The sequence below is a fragment of the Neomonachus schauinslandi genome, chromosome 4 (genome assembly GCF_002201575.2).
Source record: "Neomonachus schauinslandi chromosome 4, ASM220157v2, whole genome shotgun sequence".
NCBI classification, from domain to species: Eukaryota; Metazoa; Chordata; class Mammalia; order Carnivora; family Phocidae; genus Neomonachus; species Neomonachus schauinslandi.
This window is the reverse complement of record NC_058406.1, coordinates 184,410,413-184,431,673: the sequence shown is the minus strand read 5'-3', so window position 1 is coordinate 184,431,673 and position 21,261 is coordinate 184,410,413. Positions and strand designations below refer to the sequence as shown.

General features: G+C 48.5%; 1 protein-coding gene across 2 annotated transcripts in view; it reads left to right on the top strand.

Annotated features, from left to right (window-relative positions):
- The window catches only part of TRAPPC9 (trafficking protein particle complex subunit 9), a 572,354-nt gene that overhangs the window by 364,624 nt on the left and 186,469 nt on the right, over positions 1 to 21,261 (top strand). For both annotated transcript variants that reach the window (XM_021688817.2, XM_044914681.1), the window contains one exon: positions 9,501 to 9,611. In XM_021688817.2, coding sequence (XP_021544492.1) covers positions 9,501 to 9,611 — 111 coding nt within the window. The remainder of the gene's footprint in view (positions 1 to 9,500; positions 9,612 to 21,261) is intronic.

Sequence of the window (21,261 nt, the reverse complement as noted above, 5' to 3'; positions counted from 1 at the left end):
ATCACAGCACTTATCCCTGACCATTTAGAAAAATTCCATTTCCCCCCATGGGGTAAGACAGCTCAACTCTGTGGGGAACATGTGCTCACAGACCCATAATAAAAGCAATCTTAATGTTGGGTTTTATCATGGTAGATCTTTTTCAAGTCGCTACATTTATTTATTAAGTTGGTCTTAAGTTAACAAGAATTTAGAATTTTAACAAGCACCAGGATTCAGAAGGAAATGTACCTGTATCTGATTTCAAATTTTGATTCTACTGCTTATTTGCACTGTGGTCTTGAGCAAATCATTTCTATTGCTTTAGCTTGAGACAGAGATAACATTGATCTTGCAGAGTTGTGGTAAGGTTTTAAAAATGTCTCTCAAGTACTAAGGTAGTGCTGACAGGAGGTAGATCATTGCAAAGGGTTGGTTGGCATTTTCTTGCTTGTGTGTGCACGTGCATGTTCCAACTCTGTGCCAGATTCTAGGGATGAAGGGATGAGTCGGTCACTTGAACACGTAACGACCTTGCTGCAGCAGGCCCTACAGGCTTCCTTAGGATGTCCCTCCCCTCAACATATGTGAGCGGTCTGTCTGCCTGTTCCCCACCTTACCGCCAGGTCCCTGAAGGCGAGTGCTTCTGGACTCACCGCTGTCTCGGTAGCACCTAGCCAATAAAATAAGCAGTCAGTACTCAGTGGAATTGTTAAATAAATATCACAGTGGGGATGTGAACAGTGCGTGGTGTGAACTTTGAGGATGGTTACAGGAGGTACGACAGGAGTTTTTTGGGGGACGTGGGGACAGGACAGTTCTGTCATCCCCTGTGATGGGAAGCAATGGCCAGAGGGGGGCACACCCAGAGGCATGGTGGGGCGCTGGTGTGGATCTCAGCGGCTGCTGATGGGGGTGTGTCTTAGCCTGGCTTGGCCCCGCCTGCCCAGCAAGCCCCAGAGAGCAGCTTCATCTTTCGCACATGAGTCTTTATTAATTACCAGTTACACCTAGGGAGCAAAAGACTCTTTCCTCCTCCTCTCCTGAGATGACAGAAGATGAAATGATGTTTGGAATTCTGTTGCTCTGATTCAGACCCCATGTCAGTGTTTTTTCAATTTATTTTGAAATAGTTCTAGATTCACAGGAAGTTGCAAAAAATGTACAGGGTGATCCTGTGCAGCCCACATCCCATCTTCCCCAGTAGGATATAAAATAGGTCTGCAGTTGGGAAATGTAGAAAATAAATATTGAAAAGAATTACTTTAAGTGCCAAATTAAGACTCCTTTGTAATATTTAATGAACTTGGCAGTTTTTTTTCAACTTACAGGTAATAGCAAGGTATTTAATGTCAACGAGATGTAGTAGGCCATGAGAGGACTGGTTCCCAAATAAAGGCCTTCTAGAGAGTGTGCATCCTGGGCTTCACTCTGGTGTCCGTGCCCAAGAGAGCCCTGCTACGTCTGCAGCAGGGGTGGCCCTCCTCCCTCCGGGGGGCTCGTATCATTCAGACACTGCTCTTGGTGGTTGCTTCCCATCTCAGATCCTCCAGGAGGATGGTCAAGCCCAGGGTGGGGGACTCGCCTTGTTGCCTCGTGGGAGACGCAGAGGGGTGGTCCAGCCAGTGAACCCCTGTGTGCCATGAGACAGGGCAGCCCGCCATTGCCTCTGCGTCACCTCCCTGGGAGTCCCCAAGGCCGGGCTGTGCGGAGTGCTGTGCGGAGTGCCCCGGGGCCGTGAGGAGGGCTGCCTTGCTTCTTGAAGAACCTGTCTGGCTGGTGTTGCCCACCACACACAGCCCCCGTGCCTCCAGGGGCCATGGCCATCAGTAGTTAGCACGTCAGGTTAGAGGGAACTTCATCCACCCCTCCCCCCAACAGCTGTTGGCTTGCGTCCTCTGAAATGATGAGCACACCTTCCATCGTCTTTCCAGCTACTAACATGCTATAGACCTGTAGAGGCCAGGAGGTGGGACCGAGCCTGTCGTGGGCCAGAGCAGCTGGACATAATAACATCGAGACTGGTGCTGACTCCATAGTTCATGCTCTCTGGTTCCGGGTGCACCACCTCCCAGGGACTTCCTCCCAGTTTTCTGTTTCTGCTCACAGGTGTATCTTGAGTGGACTTTTATGTCTTACTGATACGTAAACTATTATTAAAATCAATAGTTTTAAGTGATCCATATTTTATCATAGATGACTATATCATTAAATGTTGCATATTGTTCATTTTATAACACTATACTTATACTAAAGACAGTTAAAGTTTTTCTATTTAACAGATAATATACACTAATATATTTTAAAAGTGTCATTTATAAACTTCAGTTAATAGTGCCTATGTCCCGGGGCGCCTGGGTGGCTCAGTCGGTTGAGTGTCTGCCTTCGGCTCCGGTCATGATCTTGGGGTCCTGAGATGGAGCTTGGTGTCGGGCTCCTGCTCTGTGGGGAATCTGCTTCTCCCTCTCTCTCTCCCCCTGCTCATGTGCTCTCTCTCAAATAAATAAAAAAAAATCTTTTAAAAAAGGTGCCTACGTCATGTTTGATTTAGGGATTGAACATATGAGTAAAGGTAGATGCTGTAAAAGCACAGTTGGCCAAAGTTTCTTTGCAACCTTATGTTTAGAATTCTTGCATTTTGCATTTTTAAAGTTTTCCTGGTTTGTTTTATCATCGTAAAGTGAATCTCAAATGGTGACGCATGAAGTGATTTCAGGTAGTTATTTGCAAGTATTTTTCTAGAAGCAATCCTGTTTGAATTCAGCTTGTCATCATTCCCAGAAAATGAAAAGCCACATTGGACGTGCTCATCATTATGCGTTATCTTTGTGAGGCACAGGTGTCTTGACGTGCCCAGCTCACATACCTGGTGACAGTCACCTGAGGCTGTCTCACACTCTTCCTTGCTCCTGTCTCTTACCCATGGGGTCTTATGAGTACAGATTAGGCGATGGAACGGACACTGAGTGGTGGGGTCTTCACAGCCGTTGTGGTGCGGTGCTGGTCTGTTGGAAGATGAAACGGTGCTGTGACCGAGCCGTGAGCATGTTTCTTGGGGCGCTCAGCCTCTCAAATGGTTGCTTTCTATTTAAGCACCTTTACTGAAACATCCTTTACATACCATACAGTCCCCCCACTTAAACTGTAATTTAGTGTTTTTAGTAGATTCAGAGTTGTTCAGTCATCACCACAGTCTAAATTTAGAACTTTCCATCCTCCCAAAAGAAGCCCTGTACCCATTACCAGTGACTCCTATCCCCCATCCCAGACAACTGCAAATCTCTTCTCTGTCTCTGCAGATTTGTCTGGTCTAAATATTTTATAGAACTGGAATTACACAGTATGTGACTGTCTTCTTTCTCTTAGCATAATGTTTTCAAGGTTCACCCATAGTGAAGTATCATCATACTTTTCGTTTTTAGGGCTGAATAATATTCCATTATGTGGGTATCCTCCATTTTGTTGGTCCATTCATTAGTTGATGGACATTTGGGTTGATTCCATTTTGGGGCCATTAGGAATAATACTGTTTTGAATATTTATGTACAAGCTTTTGTGTGGACATTGTTTTTATTTCTCCTGGGTATACCTAGGAGTGGAATTATTGGATTATACAGTAACTCTATATTTAATCATTTAGGGAACTGCCAGACTGTTATGCAAAGTGGCTGCATCATTTTGCATTTGTATTTGAGGGTTCCAGTTTCTGCACAGTCTTGGTGACGTTTATTATTCTGTGTCTTTGTAATTATGACCATCCCAAATTGCTTCTCTTATAGGGAAGTTTTTAAAACAGTATTTAAGAACTTACTAACTGAAAAGTTAGAAACAGAGATACTTCGTGCCATACTCAAACTGGGGACTTTTTTTTTTTTTTTTCCTGAAAAGGAGACAGATTGAGAAAATAAGGCTTGTAGAATTTTGATAAAAAACCACATGAATTTGGCCACCAGTGTATGTGGCCATCCCTGCATGTTTTGGTTTTGTGTTTGCTCACTTGACTGCATTCCTTGGGATGACTGAGCATTAACGTTTGGAGCCTGGGCAGCCCCAGAGATATTGCCCAGATTCTGAGGGGTTGAGGAGAGCAAGAGCCCCACTTACTTTCTGGTGGAGGCATGACGGTTTTTAGATAGACTCAGACCTTGGCTTGGGAATTTCTCATGCTCACTTTGAGCTGAGTCAATATTGAATAATTAGGCGGGATTGCTCTGTTGGCAGGGTTGTGTGCTTTCCCTTTGCTGTGCCTCTGACAGCTACCGAGCTGATAAAAGCACCACCTCTCATGTCTGTGTAGTACTCTGCTTGAGTTTTTTCCTCCTTGTAGTTTAACAAGGCACTTTCACCTATTTTTCCATTAGAGCCTCCTCATAATTTTATGATAAAGGCATTCTTGTTCCCCTTGGGGAAACAGGCTCAGAAATTAAATGACTTGCTTAAGACGTTACAGCCATCAAGCTACAAAACTTGTATTCACAACAGATTTTATGCACTAAGGCTCATCAGACTCATCATGATGTTAATTTTTTAATTGCATCAATTAAAAAAATTTAAATTGACATACAATAAAATTGACTTTCTGGTGTACAGTTTTATGAGTTCTAAGTCATTTGCAGGTTTATGTATTTACCACAATCAGGATAAAAAACAGTTCTATCACCCCCCCAAAAATTTGTTCCTCGTACTACCCCTTATAATCTTGCCCTGCCCCACCCCTGAACAGGTGACCACTGATCTGTTCTCCATCTCAGTCTTGACTTTACCAGAATGTTATATAAATGGAATCATGCTATACATAAACTTTCGAAAGTGAGGTTTTTCACTGACCTCATTGATTTTGAGATCTATCCCATGTTGTTGAATATATCAATAGTTTGATTTTTTTTTATTGCTGAGGAGATTTCCACTGTATAGGTATACCCTAGTTTGTGAATTCTCTCACTAGCTGAAGGACATTTTGGATTGCTCCTAGCTTTTTGTGATTATGAATAGAGCTGCTATAAATACCTTTGTATAGTGCTTTTGTGAACATAGTTTTCATTAGGAATTTTTTTTCATGGCCTAGAATATGGTCAATCTCCTGGTGAATGTTGCTGAATGCTTGAGAAGTATGTGTGTTCTGTTGCTGTTGGATGGAATGTTCTCTCAGTGTCAGTCAGATCCAGGTGGTTGATGGGGTTGTTTCTTCTATATCCTTGCTGCTTTGTGTCTACTTGCTATGTCAAATTGCTAAGAGAGGAGTGAAGTCTTCAACTCTGTGATTGTGTGCATTTCTCCTTTCAGTTCTCTCAGTTTTTTCTTCATGTATTTTTGAAGCTCCTGTAGCTAGGTGGATTTATATTAAGAATTATTATGTATTCTTGGTGAATTAATGCTTTTATCATTATATGACTTACCTCTTTATCTCTGCTTATTTTCCTTGCTCTGAAAGTATACCCTGAAGTATCTAATACTAATACTATTAATACTAATATAATACTCCAGGGTTTTGGTTTTTTTAATAATTAGTTTGTTTGGCATATTTTTTCCATTCTTGTACTTTTAGCCTATCTATATCATTATATTTAAAGTGGATTTATTCTAGGTAACATATGGTTCAATCTTGTTTTCTTAGTCTTTTCTGACGGTCTCTATTAATTATAATGTTTAGGCCATTTATATTTAATGTAATTCTTGATATGTTTGGATTTAGATTTACCTATATTTTCTTCTAAAGGATTTAGACATTTAGTTATATGCTCTATTTGAAATTTATTTTGTTTAACATTTAGTTATTCAATCTATTTTAAATTTATTTTTGTTTTGGTGTGAGGTAGGGATATCATTTCTCTGTGTGTCTGCCTAATCATATGTACCAGCACTATTTATTGAATCTTCTCATTAACTAGTACTGCTACTTCAGTCATATATCTAGTTGCCTTATATTCATGGATCTGTTTTAGGCTGTTTTTTTCCATGTATTTATATATCCTTGCCCCCAGCAGTGCCTTCATTACTACAGTTTTATAACAGCTCTTGATATCTGGTTGGCCAAGTCCTTTCCAAACATCTTCCTGACCATTGTTCTGTATGTTCTTGGCCCTTTGGTCTTACATATAAATTTTAGAATCAGTGTGTCAACTTTTTGACTGAAACTGTTGGGATTTTGTATTGAGTTTCATTGAATTTATAGACATTTCAGAAGAGGTGACTTATTTAAACATATTGTCTTCCCATCCTTGAGCATAATACATTTCTGTGTTTATTCATTGTCTTTCATACCATTACCAAAAACTTTAAAACTATTCTCCATAAACATTCTGCAAACATTTTTAAAAAGATTTATTCCCAAATGCATTCTTATTATAAATATATTTTCTTGAAAAATTCTTTTATAACTGCTTTTAGTTGATATATAAGAATGTTATTGGCTGGGGGCGCCTGGGTGGCTCAGTTGTTAAGCGCCTGCCTTCGGCTCAGGTCATGATCCCAGGGTCCTGGGATTGAGCCCCACATCGGGCTCCCTGCTCGGCGGGAAGCCTGCTTCTCCCTCTCCCACTCCCCCTGCTTGAGTTCCCTCTCTTGCTCTCTCTCTCTCTCTCTGTCAAATAAATAAATAAAATCTTTAAAAAAAAAAGTTATTAGCTGTATGGATGTTTCTTTACCTGCTATTTAACAACCTTTAGAATGTATTTTGCCTCACTTTACAAAGTGACTAAACATTTTATTTTGTAAAGTCACCTCATCTTTCCCAGGCTTCTCTCATCACAAGAGTGTGATTTCCATGAAAGTGATGATCCATTTTTCTTGTTCCCCTCCACATTCCCAGAGCCTGGAACGGTACCTGGCACATAGCAGGTGCTCAGGAGATGTTGTGTTTGTTAGAGGAACTAACACAGCTCCTAGTTCTCAACAGAGGAGGCAGTGCACACATACTCGATTGAGGTGGGTTCACAGGCACCGCTCTCTTTGCCTGGACATCATCGTCCCCTTCCCAGGCAGGTGGGCCTGTCCTTCTAAGACTTGCTCCAGTGTAGTTCTTCCAGGAAGCTTTCCTGGGTTTCCCTATACTTCAGAAGGATGGAACCAGAAAAAAGACAAAACAAAACAAAGTAAGCTAGAATTAAAAGTAACTGTAAGCTCAGATGGAGTATAAAACTTAAGAAGATCATCCAAAGTGATGCAGAAAGATACACAGAGTAAAAGACATTATGGTGGGTACAAAATGCTCCTTTTGGAGTTTAGGAAAGGGAATTAATTTATGAGCGATGGATAGAAAGCAGAGATCTGCCAGTACATCGTGATGCCAACAATTAGGAGGAACAGAAACACTGGATCAGGAGGCCCCCACACTCAGTGAGTCAGAAGAAATAGAGGACAAAAAAAGTGTGATGTTCTGTTGCTCATTCCTGTGCAGTTTTCTAGCTGCTACATTCTGTGAGTGAAAACAACATATATTTGAGTCTTTTCTTCCCTGCTTTTAAAAATCACTTCAATTTTCCTCCTCTGATAAATGTTTTACAAATTCCCATTCCCGATGAAAGATTTTGCTGTGATTAAAGATTTCATGAAGTTATGACAAAGGCAGAATAGATCTTCATTCTTGAAAGCTTATTTTTCTGTGAGCCGAGTGAAGAGGCCTCTTGTACGCAGCTGTCAGAGCTAATGAATATTTTCTAAGTGCTGAACCTCTGGGGGAAACACTCCCACCCAAAGAACCTAGAATCAACCAGCGTGAGCCTGCTTTTCTGAGGACGTGTGACGCAACACCTCACAGCAGTGAGCAGCAGAAACGAGAGAGCTGCTGCCCTACCTTCCTCCCCTGCACATGGGTTATGTGTTCATGTCTTGAACAGTCGGCGTTTACAGATGCCCTGTGGCCTCTGATGGTGATGATGGGCATGTGCTCGTGTGTGCGTGTGCTCTGCCAGGGCACTGCCCGCTTCTCCACCTCAGTTCTCTTCCCTGGAAAGAGCAGACCACAAGGTTTGGAACATTTGTTTCCATCTACATGAAAAGCACAGGATTTTGAGTTCTGAGTCTGCGGTGTCGGTCACCTTACTGGTGCTGTGGCCATGTGCTGAGCATCACTTTCCTTACCTGTGCGCGGGTCTGGGGAGGACAGCCTCGAGGGCGTCGAGATGAAATGAAGAGCCAGCAACCCCAGCACACGGGGCTGTTTGCCCTCCTCCCTTCCTTTGCTACCGGCAAAGCCTTGAGAAGTAAATTTGAGAATTGAGATGCCCTTGGGAGGGTCATGTTCTGAAGACACAGTAAGCTGAAGGAGACCCAGTGCACAGATCCTTTTCTGAGTCTTTCTTTTCCCTGTGAGAAAGTACTCGCCCCACTCCAGAAGGGCTTCTGCGTCCGTTGCTGACTTCTGTGTCTGCTCTGGTCATGGGTAGGGCTGTCCGATCCAGATCAGCACACACTTACTGATTGCTTGCCTTGTGCCCGCTGGGGTACATGATATTTAAGACACTGGCTGAGCTTTAGGCAACCTTCCAACTGTAACGGGAGTCTACCAAATGGGGACTAGCACGGACGATGCGTGTGTGGTTGGGGTTTGTTCTGCACGTGTAGTTGATGAGTCCGGAGGGCCAGAGGCTCTGAGGGGCCACTTCAGCTACCGAAGACGTCAACGGCGTCCCAGACCCCTCCTGGCCCTACTCAGAACCATAGCCTCCGTACCTCCAGATGGGTGCTGAGCTGCTCGGCATCCTGTTCGTCTCGGGGCAGGGTGGGCGGGGAGGGAATAAGGAGCCTGAGGGGTAAATGCCTTCTTCTCTCAGGGACAGGTCTTCTTGGGATAAAAAGCCTCCAGAAGCCTATCTTTATTGGTTGGAACTTTGTTTTGGGGACCTCCCTGTGGCAGGGGGCACTGGGAGCTTGAGTATGTTAGTGTTTACCTTCTGGACCAGAGATGTGTGATGGAGTGGAGGTTTCAGGAGGGTGGGAGTGAGTAAACCCGCAGTATCTTCACAGGTCTTAAGAGAAGGAAGGTGTAGTCTGTGTAAGGCTCACAGCAGGTGCGCACACATACCTGGGATACGGTTCTCCACGTGCCAGTGCCCAGCACCTTGCTCCATACCTGCAGAAGGCAGCAGGCACCTGCTGCTGGGGTCATGACTCGGACGCAGTGTTTGTTGATTGGCACTGTGTGCCGCGTGCTTTGCCCCTGGTGGTCTTACTTCCGGGTCAGGTTTCTAGTCCTCACATACACGAGGCTTGGAGAACTGCCAGTACATCATGATGCCAACAATTGGTTACCTTCCCAGGGCCACTTGGTTTGTCAGGGGCACGCCGGGCTCGACGCATGTGTCCCCAGGACCAGGGAGGATCTGCTGCCCAAACCCATTTTGCAGAGTTCAGTTAGCTCAGAGTAAGCGTGTGTGATCCTTATGTCTGGGGAACGTGCCATTGTGATAAATTGCACCTCTGACGTCCTCAAGCAGTGGGAGGTCTTTTGGGAAGAGAAAACATCTAAGTTGCTCTCGTTTGGCTTCCAGAAGACCCTCAGCTTTCTCTTGTCCTCTCTGCAGCAGCCGGCAGTGCCACCTACTCCTGGATGTCTTCAACTCCACGGAGCACGAGCTGACCATCCGCGCCCGCGGCAACGAGGAGCTCATCCTGCACGCCGGCGAGTACCAGCGGTGAGTGTCCCCACCTCCCGCCTGGGGGGCGCTGGGATAAGCCTCCCTCCGAGACCCCAGAGGGAAGGCAGGCTTGGCTCCCCCTCACAGGAACCCCGGTCATGATTCAGGTTCCGTGAAAGATTCTGCAGTGGCTTCAACTTGGAGGCAAGTGTGAAGTCAGGGTGAAGCCGAGTGGCATCCGTCTAAGGAAGCAGGGCGCTGGCCTCCAGGCCCCCCCTCTCAGGACCCTGAGGCACCTGGGCAAGACTTCACTTTTCAGTTCTTAAAGCTGTTACCTGGGAAGTGTTGGCCTTGATTGTGGAAACTCTGTCAATATCAGTAGGAAGTCCTCGGAGGAATTCCACGAACAGGCAGGCACGGCTCAGACCTCTGGGAGAGGGGCAGCGCCACCCAAGCCCATTCCCCAGAGGGCAGAAAGGTGGCTCTGCCAGGCCCTGGCACAGAGTCAGCCGTGGGGCAGGCCTCGCAGGAGCTGAGTTGGAAGTGAGGGTGACCAGGAGTGAGGCCAGGCCACGTGGGCGTGTCCCAAGGCGGGTAGAGTTCCCTGACTTTGGGAAGAAGCTCTTCTGGTCGGGGGACCCCTTCCCCAAGCACACCCTGTCTGCCTGGTCTCTCCCCAGATCCACCGCTGTGTCTCCCAGCCCAGCTTGGATGTTGGGGGCATGCCTGTAGAGACGGAATTATCGCTGGGATAAGATGGAGGTGGAATACAATTTTTATTTTTAATTGCAAAATACTCCCCACGTGGAGAAAACACTTTAGAAACCAGGCATACGCATCCCAGACGTAAGCCCTTTGTTCGCGTTTATTTGCCCCGGACCTCTCTGTGTCTCTTCCTGTCTGTCTTTCTCCCTCCTTCCCTTCTCTGTATTGTCTGTGTCTTTCTCTTATTTTAAGGAAATAAAATGTTAAAAAATAGCTAACATTAACAGAGTCAGTGGGGGAAATGTATATTCACTCCACACTCACCAGAATGATTGAAGTAAGAGACCCTCCAGTTTCGAGTGTGGGTGTGAAGGTCCAGTAGCCGGAACTCACGCGCCTCAGCGGGAATGTGAACACTTGTGGCCGCTTTGAAGAGGGTCTGCGGTTTCTTACAAAACTAAACATACACCTACTTGGTGCCCAGCAGTTCCAACTCCGGTAATTTATTCAGAAAAAGTTTAAGTGTTTGTTCACAAGAAGACCTACACAAGAATGCTCATAGCCAAAAAATAGAGCCCAGATGTCCATTACGGGAGAGCGGATAAACACAGGGTGGCATTTTTCCTGCAAATGTAACGATGCTCAGCACCCAAACCTAGCGCATTCCTAATACATCAGTAGGGTGACTTCCAGGAACGGAACCCTGAGTGAAGGGAGCCTCCTTGGGAAAAGCAGGTACCGTGGGACTCCATTCACCTGAAGTCCCAGAGGAGCAAACTAGTCTACTGTGGAAAAAGCAGAGCATTGCTTGCCTCTGGAGAGCTTGGGGTGGGGTTTGAACAGGAAGTGGCATGGGGGTTTTCCAGGTAAGGTCTTGGGGTACAACCTCATATGTGCGTGTGGGCTGCACGTGTGTTTGCATTCACTAAAATTCAGCACATGTGCACTTGATCTGTGCATTTTGTTGTAAGTCGGTTTTACATGCAAAGGAAAACTGCACAAATGTCGAGCTCTAAGTGCAGCTACGGCACTGGAGGCTTCGGGAGGACTGCATGCTCTCGGCAGTGGTCTCTGGAATGCTGAAAACTAAGATGAGTGATGGACGAGGGCTGGAAAGCGGAGAGACTGATGATGAGGCACATAGAGTATAGTGTTAATGGTGCGGACTCTTGCAAGGGGCATAGCGGGTGTTCACGGAAGAATTCTTTCAACATTGTCTTTGACATTTTTCGTAAGAAAGCGTTGGGAAAAAACGATGTTGGAAAAAATAAGTGGAAGAATAGCTCAGCCCTCCTTCCTGTCTCGCCATCTTCCTCCCGCTCTCCTCCCTCCTCGGGGGGATTGCGGTCCTGGAGGCGATGGACTCATTCATACCATGTTTTGCTACTTTTATTGTATTTATATCTACAACCAAACATTATTTTCAGAGTTTTTTATGACAAGCGGTTCTATATCATGTATGTCTTTTTTAAAATATGTCTTTTTATAACTTTAAATCAGCATTATGCTTTGGAGATAAATATAAATCTAGTTCTCTCCTTTCAACTGCTATTTATATTTTGTTGCATGAATACACCACTTTATCCATTTCCGTCGCTAATCCCCTCTGAGGTTGCTTCAGAGTGTTGCCATTTAATGCACTTATTGTTAATGATGCCTGTGAATGCGGGGTCAGGCCCTGTGGCCCCTAGTACAGGACCGCTGGGGCTGATAGTTGGCAGCTTGAGGCCTGGTGACTTGGGGGCATTCTCCCCTGGAGATCTCGCTGTCTAGGCCCCTGCAGAGGACTTGCCATGTGGGGGCTCCTGTGCTCCTGCACATGGGCCTCGGAGGCCAAGCCCAGGGTCTGGCGCCTGGCGTAGGACTGGCTCCTTTGTAGGGCGTGCGTGCAGCCCCTGGGGTCTCCACCACCCACAGCTGCCTGGGCCCTGTGCTGCTCTCCACCTGTCTTTGTCCAGATGTTTTGACGTGGTCTGAGATCCCAGAGGACGTAAATCTGGTCGTCTTATGACACTGACATGAAACCGGTTGTTAAGATTATAAATCGTTAAACTTGTTCTCAGCTGGATCGTTCTCATCGGTGGAAGGCTGAATGATGTTGGCAATCTCACAAATAATCACAAATTAGTCTTGGGCTTCAGGCATCCTCATTATTGACCTTTTTTCTTTTTTTTCTTTTTTTTTTTTTTTTAAGATTTTATTTATTTATTTGACAGAGAGAGACATAGTGAGAGCAGGAACACAAGCCGGGGGAGTGGGAGAGGGAGAAGCAGGCTTCCCGCAGAGCAGGGAGCCCGATGTGGGACTCGATCCCAGGAGCCTGGGATCATGACCTGAGCTGAAGGCAGACACTTAACGACTGAGCCACCCAGGCGCCCTGACCTTTTTTCTTAAATTCACATTTCTCTGTGCTCCCAGCTCACACATTCTTTATTCATTCATGAAGTATTCACCCGGTAAATATTGATACTTGGAGGACTTGTTCTGCGGTGCTCCGGCAGGGCCCGTGTGAACAGGGGACCCCCCCCTCCCCAGCACAGGAGCTAGGCATGACGAGGTGATGGGTGTCTCCCACAGCCGGGCGCCAGCCTGACGGGACATCTTGCTGGCGAGCAGGCCTGCAGGGGGACTGGTAAACCAGAGGTCAGAAGTCATCTCTGGCTCTGGTCCTGCTGTCCCCGCTAACCGGTGGTGAGTGCCGGGGAGCCTAGTGTTTGTGGGGTCGCAGGGAGGTACTTCCCTTCCTCTGTGCAGACATCTCTGGCCTTGCCTGGATCAGGTCAGACGCGTGCCCTACCTCTGGGGAGGGTGTCCCAGTGCTCACAGATCGTTCTGCCGGAGGAAGCAGAGGTGGCTGAACCTTACCTGGCAGCACCGGAAAGCGCCTGGCAGACCTCGGCCACGGGTGCTGTCCCTGTGGACCCAGGCTGTCTCCTCAGTGCCCTGTCCTTTCCCGGAGTCCTCCGCTCAACCAGTCTTCTGCCTCTTGCCTTCCCCCATGAGGAGCCGTCCCCAGCGTACCTCAGGCTGTGCCCACTCCTGAAGAAGCCTTCTCGGTGGCCAGGCGTGGCCGCTCCGAAGAGGGTCGGGCTCTGCCCCTCGGTGACTCGTTTATCCGTCCACCTGCGTGAGCTGTTCCCACTGCTGCCTGCGAAGTGGGTGGACGGAGCACTTGCTGCTGGAGATGGCACAGCCTGCAGCCTGCTCTGTGATGAAAGGCCACGGTCCCGGGACTCGTGAGGCTTTGCTCCTGCTCTTCCCAGAACTCGGACAGCCCTGGATCAAGAGGCATTTGACTTCCTTTCAAGGGTGGCCCTTACTCCAGGAGAGGGACCAACTCAAGTCCTCTTAGGTTGTTAGGGTGCCTGCACTGCTCCTCCCCTCCTGGTAGAAAGGGGTGACCTCATCTCACCCAGGAGAGGAGCATGTGTCCTCAGGAGCACGAAGGAGCAGCGTGCTTCCCAGGGGAAGAAGCAATGGAAGGCAGAGTTACTGAGCCTGTGTGTTTGGAAGTGAAGGCACTTGAGTCCTCATGGTACTTTTGTGGGAGGTTTTGTCTGCATTTTATGGCTAAGCAAACTGAGTATAAGATCAGCCCACTTGGTGGGCTCTGCATCTGCCTGACTCCCTGGCTCTGCTTGCAGTGGTGACTGAAGGTTAAGCACTGGTTCCATTCCTCCCCCCTTGCACTCTGTGCAGCCTTCGGTAAGTTGTGACCGGCACTGTGAAGTCCACTGTCAAGTGTGAAGGCCGGCAGAAGAAGGGTAGACGGAGAAGCGTGCTGGGTTCTTGGCATCCAAAGTGTTTATGAATTCATTCCACACGTTCCCTGAGCGTCGGGCTGGTGCCAGGCCCCCGCCAGGAGGTGAGCCAATGAGCGAAGGCGGCACTTCTGTATTGGTGTGGAGTAAAGGTGCACAAACATACAACTGGCATGCACAGTGAGGGGCATGGAAAGCATGCAGGAAGAAACCCGGCACAAACGGTTGAGGGGTGGCTGGGAAGGCTTCCTGGAGGAAGGGGTGCTGATGTCGAGCAGGACACTGAGTAGAAGTGAGCTGGGGCTGGTGTACAAGGGAACGGCAGCCCAGGTGCAGGGACAGCGGGCTCTCAGGAGTGGTGGGAAAGGGTTCTCGATGGAATGCTCGTGTTTTTAGCTCAGAAATACCACTCTCGTTACCATGTTTCTTAGAGATCTCTTTCTAATCTTACAACTTAAACGACAGCCTTTCAGCAAACGGATGTAGAAAGTACTGTCTCACCTTCCTGATCTCTTCCTTAGAAGGTCCTCTGGGAACGAGTGACTCATCTCTCCCTCCGGAGGGTCTGTGGCGTGGCTGGTGCATCCATTCTGTAATTAGGGACCACGAGTTAAGTTCACTTTTGCCAAACGTGATTCGGGATGCCGGTCTGTAGTGATGACGTTTCCAGGGGCTCCCCACCATCCGTCGCCACGTTCAAACTGTCGTCCGCCAGCCTCAGCTGGGTGCGGCAACATCGTTTCCCTCTGGGGGCAGCGTGCTGCACACACCACTTGGTGGTCCGTAGCATCTTTACGCCTCACGGCCGAAGTTCAAGTGTGAGCACTGTGCCCGTTTTTGCCTCTGAGTAAGAGAGGTCAGAGCTTGCCCAGGGTCATGCAGTGGTTGCCACTGGAACCCAGGGCCGCCCGTCAACCACTGGGCCTGTCTCCAGGAGCTGTGTGCAGCTCTTGAGGCTGGGAGTCTAATTTCAAAAGTTGACCAGAAACCGTAGAAAGCTTTTCTGAGTGAAACAGCATCAACTTCCTTAAGAAAATACAATGTTGCCAGTGGCAGATTTACTGGTAAATTAAGATGATAATTATTGTGTTTTTTTTGCTTAATTGTCAAACCATTAAAATTAAATTTCATGACCACCCTCATTTATGTATGCATCTTTTTAACCTTTGGTGATAGATGTTATTCTGTGCCTAAAGCTACCCCGTTTTGTTCCCTCCATCACATGGATGCACTGCCCGCATAGCAGGCCCGGGAGCAACGGGTCCAAGCGCCCACTTCCCGGGGAGGTTGATGGCTGGTTGGCCGGGAGCAGAGCTGCCTCGTTGCACTCACCTGAGCGTGGCCTTCATGCCCAGAGGGCAGCTGCACCTCCGTGGCTCTGGAACTTGGCCTTGATGCTGACCCTGTGGCAGAGCGGGCTGGGCGGGGGCCCCTCCGGGGCTTCCCATCTCTGCTAATCTGTGGCAGGGCTGCAGCCCGCGGCCCACCCTCTCTGATCGTCATCCCTTCTTAGCAGATGAGGGAACAGGCTCCGAGAGGTGACCAGCGAGGAGCCTGCCAGGATCCCCTCCTCCCCCAGTGCTTTTTGGCTGTGATCTCACCAATGTCTTCACGGGCACATGGAGGCAGGGACGGCGATGGCATGGCGAGGACCGGCCTGGGTGCCTGTGGCCACTGAGTGCCTGGCCCCAGAAGTGGGTGACGGTGATCTCCGTGCAGACTTAGTTCCCGTTGCACTGCAGCTTCCTGCGTCCCCACGTCTCGAACAGCCCAAACTCACACACCTGGTCCCCCCCTCAGCCGCCCGTAACCTCATTTGTCTTGTTGAGCTCCTTCACGGGCTCTGAAGAACCTCGTGAGGCATCCAGGGAGCACCTCATTGTGTGCAGCCCCGTGCTCGTGCTGGGCGTTCCTCCACCATATTTATACTTGCTGCCCATCCTCCATCCAGGGTGGCACAGCCTGCCCCTGGCACCTGATGAGCCTGTGCCCTTGACCTGGGCGGTCCCTCCTGCCGTCATTCTGAGTCAGAGGGCTTTGGGGACTTTCTTTTTCAATCTGGAAGGAATATGGGAGAGTCCTTTAGAAGCGGCTTCCAGAAGCAGGGAGAAAGCATCTTGACATGTTCTCGTCCTTTCAGCTGACTGATGGGGAAACTGAGGCTCAGGTCTGTTTCACAGGTCCTAGGCAGGGATGGTGGGACCGGGGTGTTCAATCCCCAGTCCAGAGCAGCCTCTACCACCCCACTCTGCCTCCCTTGTAGGGAGCAGTTTTCAAGTTTCCTAATGGACACACGGACGGCTCTTGAATCGGTAGGAGCCCCTGACGATTGGTGGGCAGCAAGGAGAAACACTGGAGTCCAGCCTGGAGGAGCAGTGGGGTCGCGGAGTCAGCACCTTGGATCGTGTAGCCATTTGCTGACTCAGATGGTGGAGAAATCCTTTCTGTGAGAAAAGGGAAAGATGACTGGATGGGATCCATACCCCATGCAGCTATCTCGTCCTCAGAACCCTCAGACGTGGGGCATCTTGTGGGCTTTTGTTCTGTGTTCCTGACCAGAGTCTTCCCTCCTGTGCAGGAGGTGGCCGGTCCTCACACGTGCCCCTGCCCCGGCTGTAGGCGGTCTGGAGCTGCTCTGTCCCGTGGACCGAGACAGAATGGGCACAGACCTGGGGCCACCCCCAGCCCGTATCCAGGCCCAGCCACCGGCTGGCTCAGTGGTCCTGGGCGAGTGGTTTGGTGTTGGTGAACTTCTAAGTGCTTTTCTTTATTTTATTTTACTTTTGTCACTTGTATTTAAATTCCAGTGTAGTTAACATACAATGTAATATTAGCTTCAGGTGTATAATACAATGATTCAACATTTCCATATATCACCCTGGTGCGGTGGTCATGACAAGTGCCCTCCTTCATCCCCATCACCTGCTTCTGCCATCCCCCACCTACCTCCCTTCTGGTAACCATCAGTTTGTTCTGTATAAATAAGAGTCTTTTCTCTGATTTTTCTCTCTCTCTTCCCTTTGCTCATTTGTTTTTTTTTTTCTTAAAGCCACATATGAGTGAAATCATATAGTATTTGTCTTTCTGACTAGCTTATTTCATTTAGCATAATACCTTCTAGCTCCATCCATGTTGTTGCAGATGAGAAGATTTCATTCTTCTTTATAGCTGAATAATGTTGCATTATACACACACACACCATATATATATATACCACATTTTTATCCATTCATCAATCGATGGACACAGGCTGCTTCCATAATTTGGCTACTGTAGATGATGCTGCTATAAACATCAGGGGTGCATATATCCCTTTGAATTAGTATTTTTGTATTCTTTGGGTAAGTACCTAGTAGTGCAACTGCTGGGTCATAGGGTAGTTCTAATTTTAACTCTTTGAGGAACCTCTATACTGTTTTCCAGAGTGGCTACACCAGCTTGCATTCCCACCAACAGTGTAAGAGGGTGCCCCTTTGTTCACATCCTCACCAATACCTATTGTTTCTTATGTTGTTGATTTTAGCCATTCTGACCCATTTGAGGTGGTACCTCATTGTGGTTTTGATTTGTATTTCCCTGATGCCGAGTGATGTTGAGTATCTTTTCATGGGTCTGTTAGCAATCTGGATATCTTCTTTGGAGAAATGTCTGTTCAAAAAATCCATTTTTAAATTAGATTATTCATTTTTTGGATGTTCTATAAGTTCTAAATAGGTTTTGGATACCAACCCTTTATCAGATATGCCATTTGCAAATATCCTCTCCCATTCCATGGGCTGACTTTTAATTTTGTTGGTTGTTTCCTTTTGCTGTGCAGAAGCTTTTTATTTTGATGAAGTCCCAATAGTTTATTTTTGCTTTTGTTTCACTTGCCTTTGGAGACGTGTCTAGGAAGAAGTTGCTACAGCCGAGGTCAAAGAGGTTGCTGATTGTGTTCTTTTCTAGGGTTTTTATGGTTTTAGATCCAAACACTTTTCTTTAAAATGGAGACAGTAATGCCTGTTACAGGTTGTTACAAATACTAATGTTAAGGCATGTCGAGTACGCAGCGCCATGCCATCCGCGACCCACAGTGGACTCCCCAGGTGGCAAATAGTTACTCTTTAGTGCCTTTGTCACACCTTGGGAACAGTTCCCACCAGCCTCGCCACCTTGGCTGGAGCACATCTCAGCCTGGGTGAAGGGCATGCGTTTGAGGGGTTGTGTTTTCTTTTTGGGGAGATGACTATCCCAGAGTTTTGCTCAAGTAATTAGTTGTTCTTTGGAGCCTCATTTCCCTGGCTCCTCAATGGTGTCTGAAGTGGAGGCTGAGAAAGGTCTCATGTATCAGGAGTCAGAAGCCACAGAGAGGATTCAATGTAAAGAATTGTTGCGGAGGCATGAGGTTGTAACTAGGTGACTGTGAGTGTGGAGTGCACCAGGGAGGCTCTGGTGTAGCAGCTGCAGGAAGCATCACCGTCCCTGGGGCTGGGGTCCCACGCAGGGGGTTGGGATTATTAGAAGCTAGGGACTGTGGGCGTGGAGCTGATACCCAGCACTCTAAGGTTATGCCCAAGGTCTGGGGTCTCAGAGGGGAGAAGCGTGTTGCTGGGCTGCACCGGTTGGAACCCAGGGTGGAAGGACATCCCTCAAGTACAGACTGGCAGCCATAGAGGGAACATGTCCCTCCTTCTCCCGTGTTCCACATCCTCTTTCCACCCCTACGAGGCTGGGAGAGCAGAGATGTGGCTTGCAGAGTGGATGCCTGCAGGACTCGCCCAGCATGCCTTGTGCCCCCTGATCTCCTGGCTATAGTTGTCTTGCTCTTCTGAATATCCATGGATTCTCAGTTGGTGTTTATTTTCTACCGCACATTCTCATTCCTGCCAGACTAGAGGGCCCCAAGCTGTGCTGCATATTGGAATTACAGGGACCTTTGAAAAAGAGCGATGCCTGTCCTCTCCCCACCTAACCCCGTGTCTTGGTCTGATTGGTTGGGTGCCGCCAGGACACCAGGATTTGTGACTCTAACATGCGGCCAAGTGCAGGAACCACGGGGCCAGACAGTGAATTATTTGAGAGCAGTTTGTATCTTGGTTGTTCTCGAATATCCCCCCTACTTGGCCCAGTGTCCAGCAGTTGGTAAGTGCTCAGGTGATGTTTGGTTGGGAGTGGGTCATTCCTAGAGCCTCTGCTCTTGGGGGCGTTCTGAGGTTTTCGTTCTCTATGTGGCTCCAGGATGAAGCCTCAGATGCTGAGGTCAGGGTAGAAAATGCCTTGATCAGTTGCTTTGAGTTGAGTCATAAGGGGCCATGGTCTGTGACGGTACGGTTGTACCTTGCATATGTTGTCCCTGGCCTGGGGGGTCTGAGAGGAAAGCATGCCTTTTTCTAATTGGTCTCCCCAGGGGGAGTGGGGTTTTGCCACGTGCCCACCTGGAGAGGACGTGTGTTTGTAATGTACAGAAGGGCACCCTGTGCTCCCCGTAGTCCTGGGTGTGTCCTCCTAAAGTGTGATTCTTCTCATTACCTTAATCTGATAGTAAATCTGTTCCTATGGGGAAAACTTGAGAAGAAAAGTGTAATATTTTATTCCTTACGGACACCTTGTGGTTCTTGAAGTTTGGGGCTCACTCTCACATCAGAGTTGTGCCGTGGGTGTTTTATAAGTAGTTAGAGACAATGTCCGTGTAACATGTTTCATTAGAGTCTCTGCAAGTGTTTGGTGGAAGTCATGGGCATGCGCATGGGTCGTGGTAGGATATGTACCCACCGGGTGCATTCTTTTATGCCGGAGGTTTAAAATCTGTAACAGATAACCTTTGGCATTCGTTCATATTTCCATTTGCTCTTTAGTTGGTGCTGTCACAAGAGCTGAGAACCAGACCTAGTGCTTTGTGCATGCAGCCCAGGCTCATGGTAGACTGCCCACCCCTGGTGTGGGGTTTGGGATGGGAATGAGAGGGCAAGGGGCTCATCCCCTAGCAGCCAGGGATGGGGTGGCTGGGGACAGCTTCTCCATGCAAGACCTTCATGGGAGCCTTGGGTCAAGAAGAAGCTGGTGAAACAAGAGCAAACTGGGTGGGTTGGGGGGTGGCTTAGGCAGAGGGAATAGCCTGGGACAGCCAGGGGGGACAGGGTCCGGGAGAGCACATGGGGTTCTGCAGGCTGGAGACTGTTCGGAGTTGGAGCTGCAGGCCAGAGAGGAGAGGCCAGGGTGAGGCAGGGAGGCAGCAGGGCCTATGAGCCAATGCTGGGTCTCTTTCTGGGGGGAAAGGGATGGTCATGAGAGGGTTTTAGGTGGGAGAGTGTCTGGCCTCTAGAAAGTGTCCGGAAAGGGTGACAGCTGGTGAGAGCCTTGGTGCTGGTCAGGGGAGGTCATAGTGCTGGCGACTGGGGTACCTTTGGTGCTGAGAGGAGAGCCTGGACACCAGAGGCCCTCAGCAGGGAGGAAGAGTTGGCAGAATTTGGGGCGTGTGGTGTGAGAAAAAGGGAAGTTTCTAGTTTGGGCTGCTGGTGGATGGCATTGCCATTGGCTGCCCCCGGGAGCGCAGGGCTTGGAGTGGGCTGGGGGAGGATTCTGCAGTGTGCACAGGCTGTAGTCACAAGGCTGCCTTCCTGCTGGCCAGAGATGCCCCGCTGCGACCTTGGCCAAGGAGCCCTGGATCGAGAGTCGAGGGTCCAGCTTCCGATTGCATCTGGAGAAGATAGAATGATAGTGGTGTGACTTGCATGGCCCTTGGAAAATTTGACCATTTTTATTCTGTTCTTTCCTGCGAGGGAGGGAACAGGTCTTCTTACAAGAGACTGGGAGGGCCAAGCTCTCCTGTGTCCTGGGGTGGGCATTCTGTGCAATGGAGGCCTTTCTCTGGAGCCCTGTGGGAGATCTCAGGCTGGGGGACCTGGCTCTCCTGGTCCTCATGGGGCTTGCTCTCCAGAACAGCCCAGAGAGCCTTTGGGTGCCCAGATTAGGGGCGTAGACCCTCTGCAGGACTCCGGGTATCTGCTCTTTCTTTTTGGGCACAGCTGGCCCCTCTGTTTCCTCAGAGGCTCTTCCTGTGCTTTCCAGCCCAGGAATGCAGTGCAAATCCCACCTTGGGCTGGAGAAGTGGAAAGAGGTTTAAGTGGTTCGTCCAGGTCTGCCCCGGGCATGGGCCCTCTGGAGGGACAGGTCTGAAGCCAGCCCAGGGATTTTCCTCACTGGGGGAAGGGTCTCATGTGAGGCACTCGGTGGCCTAGAAAAATCACGGTGGCCTTCCTTGG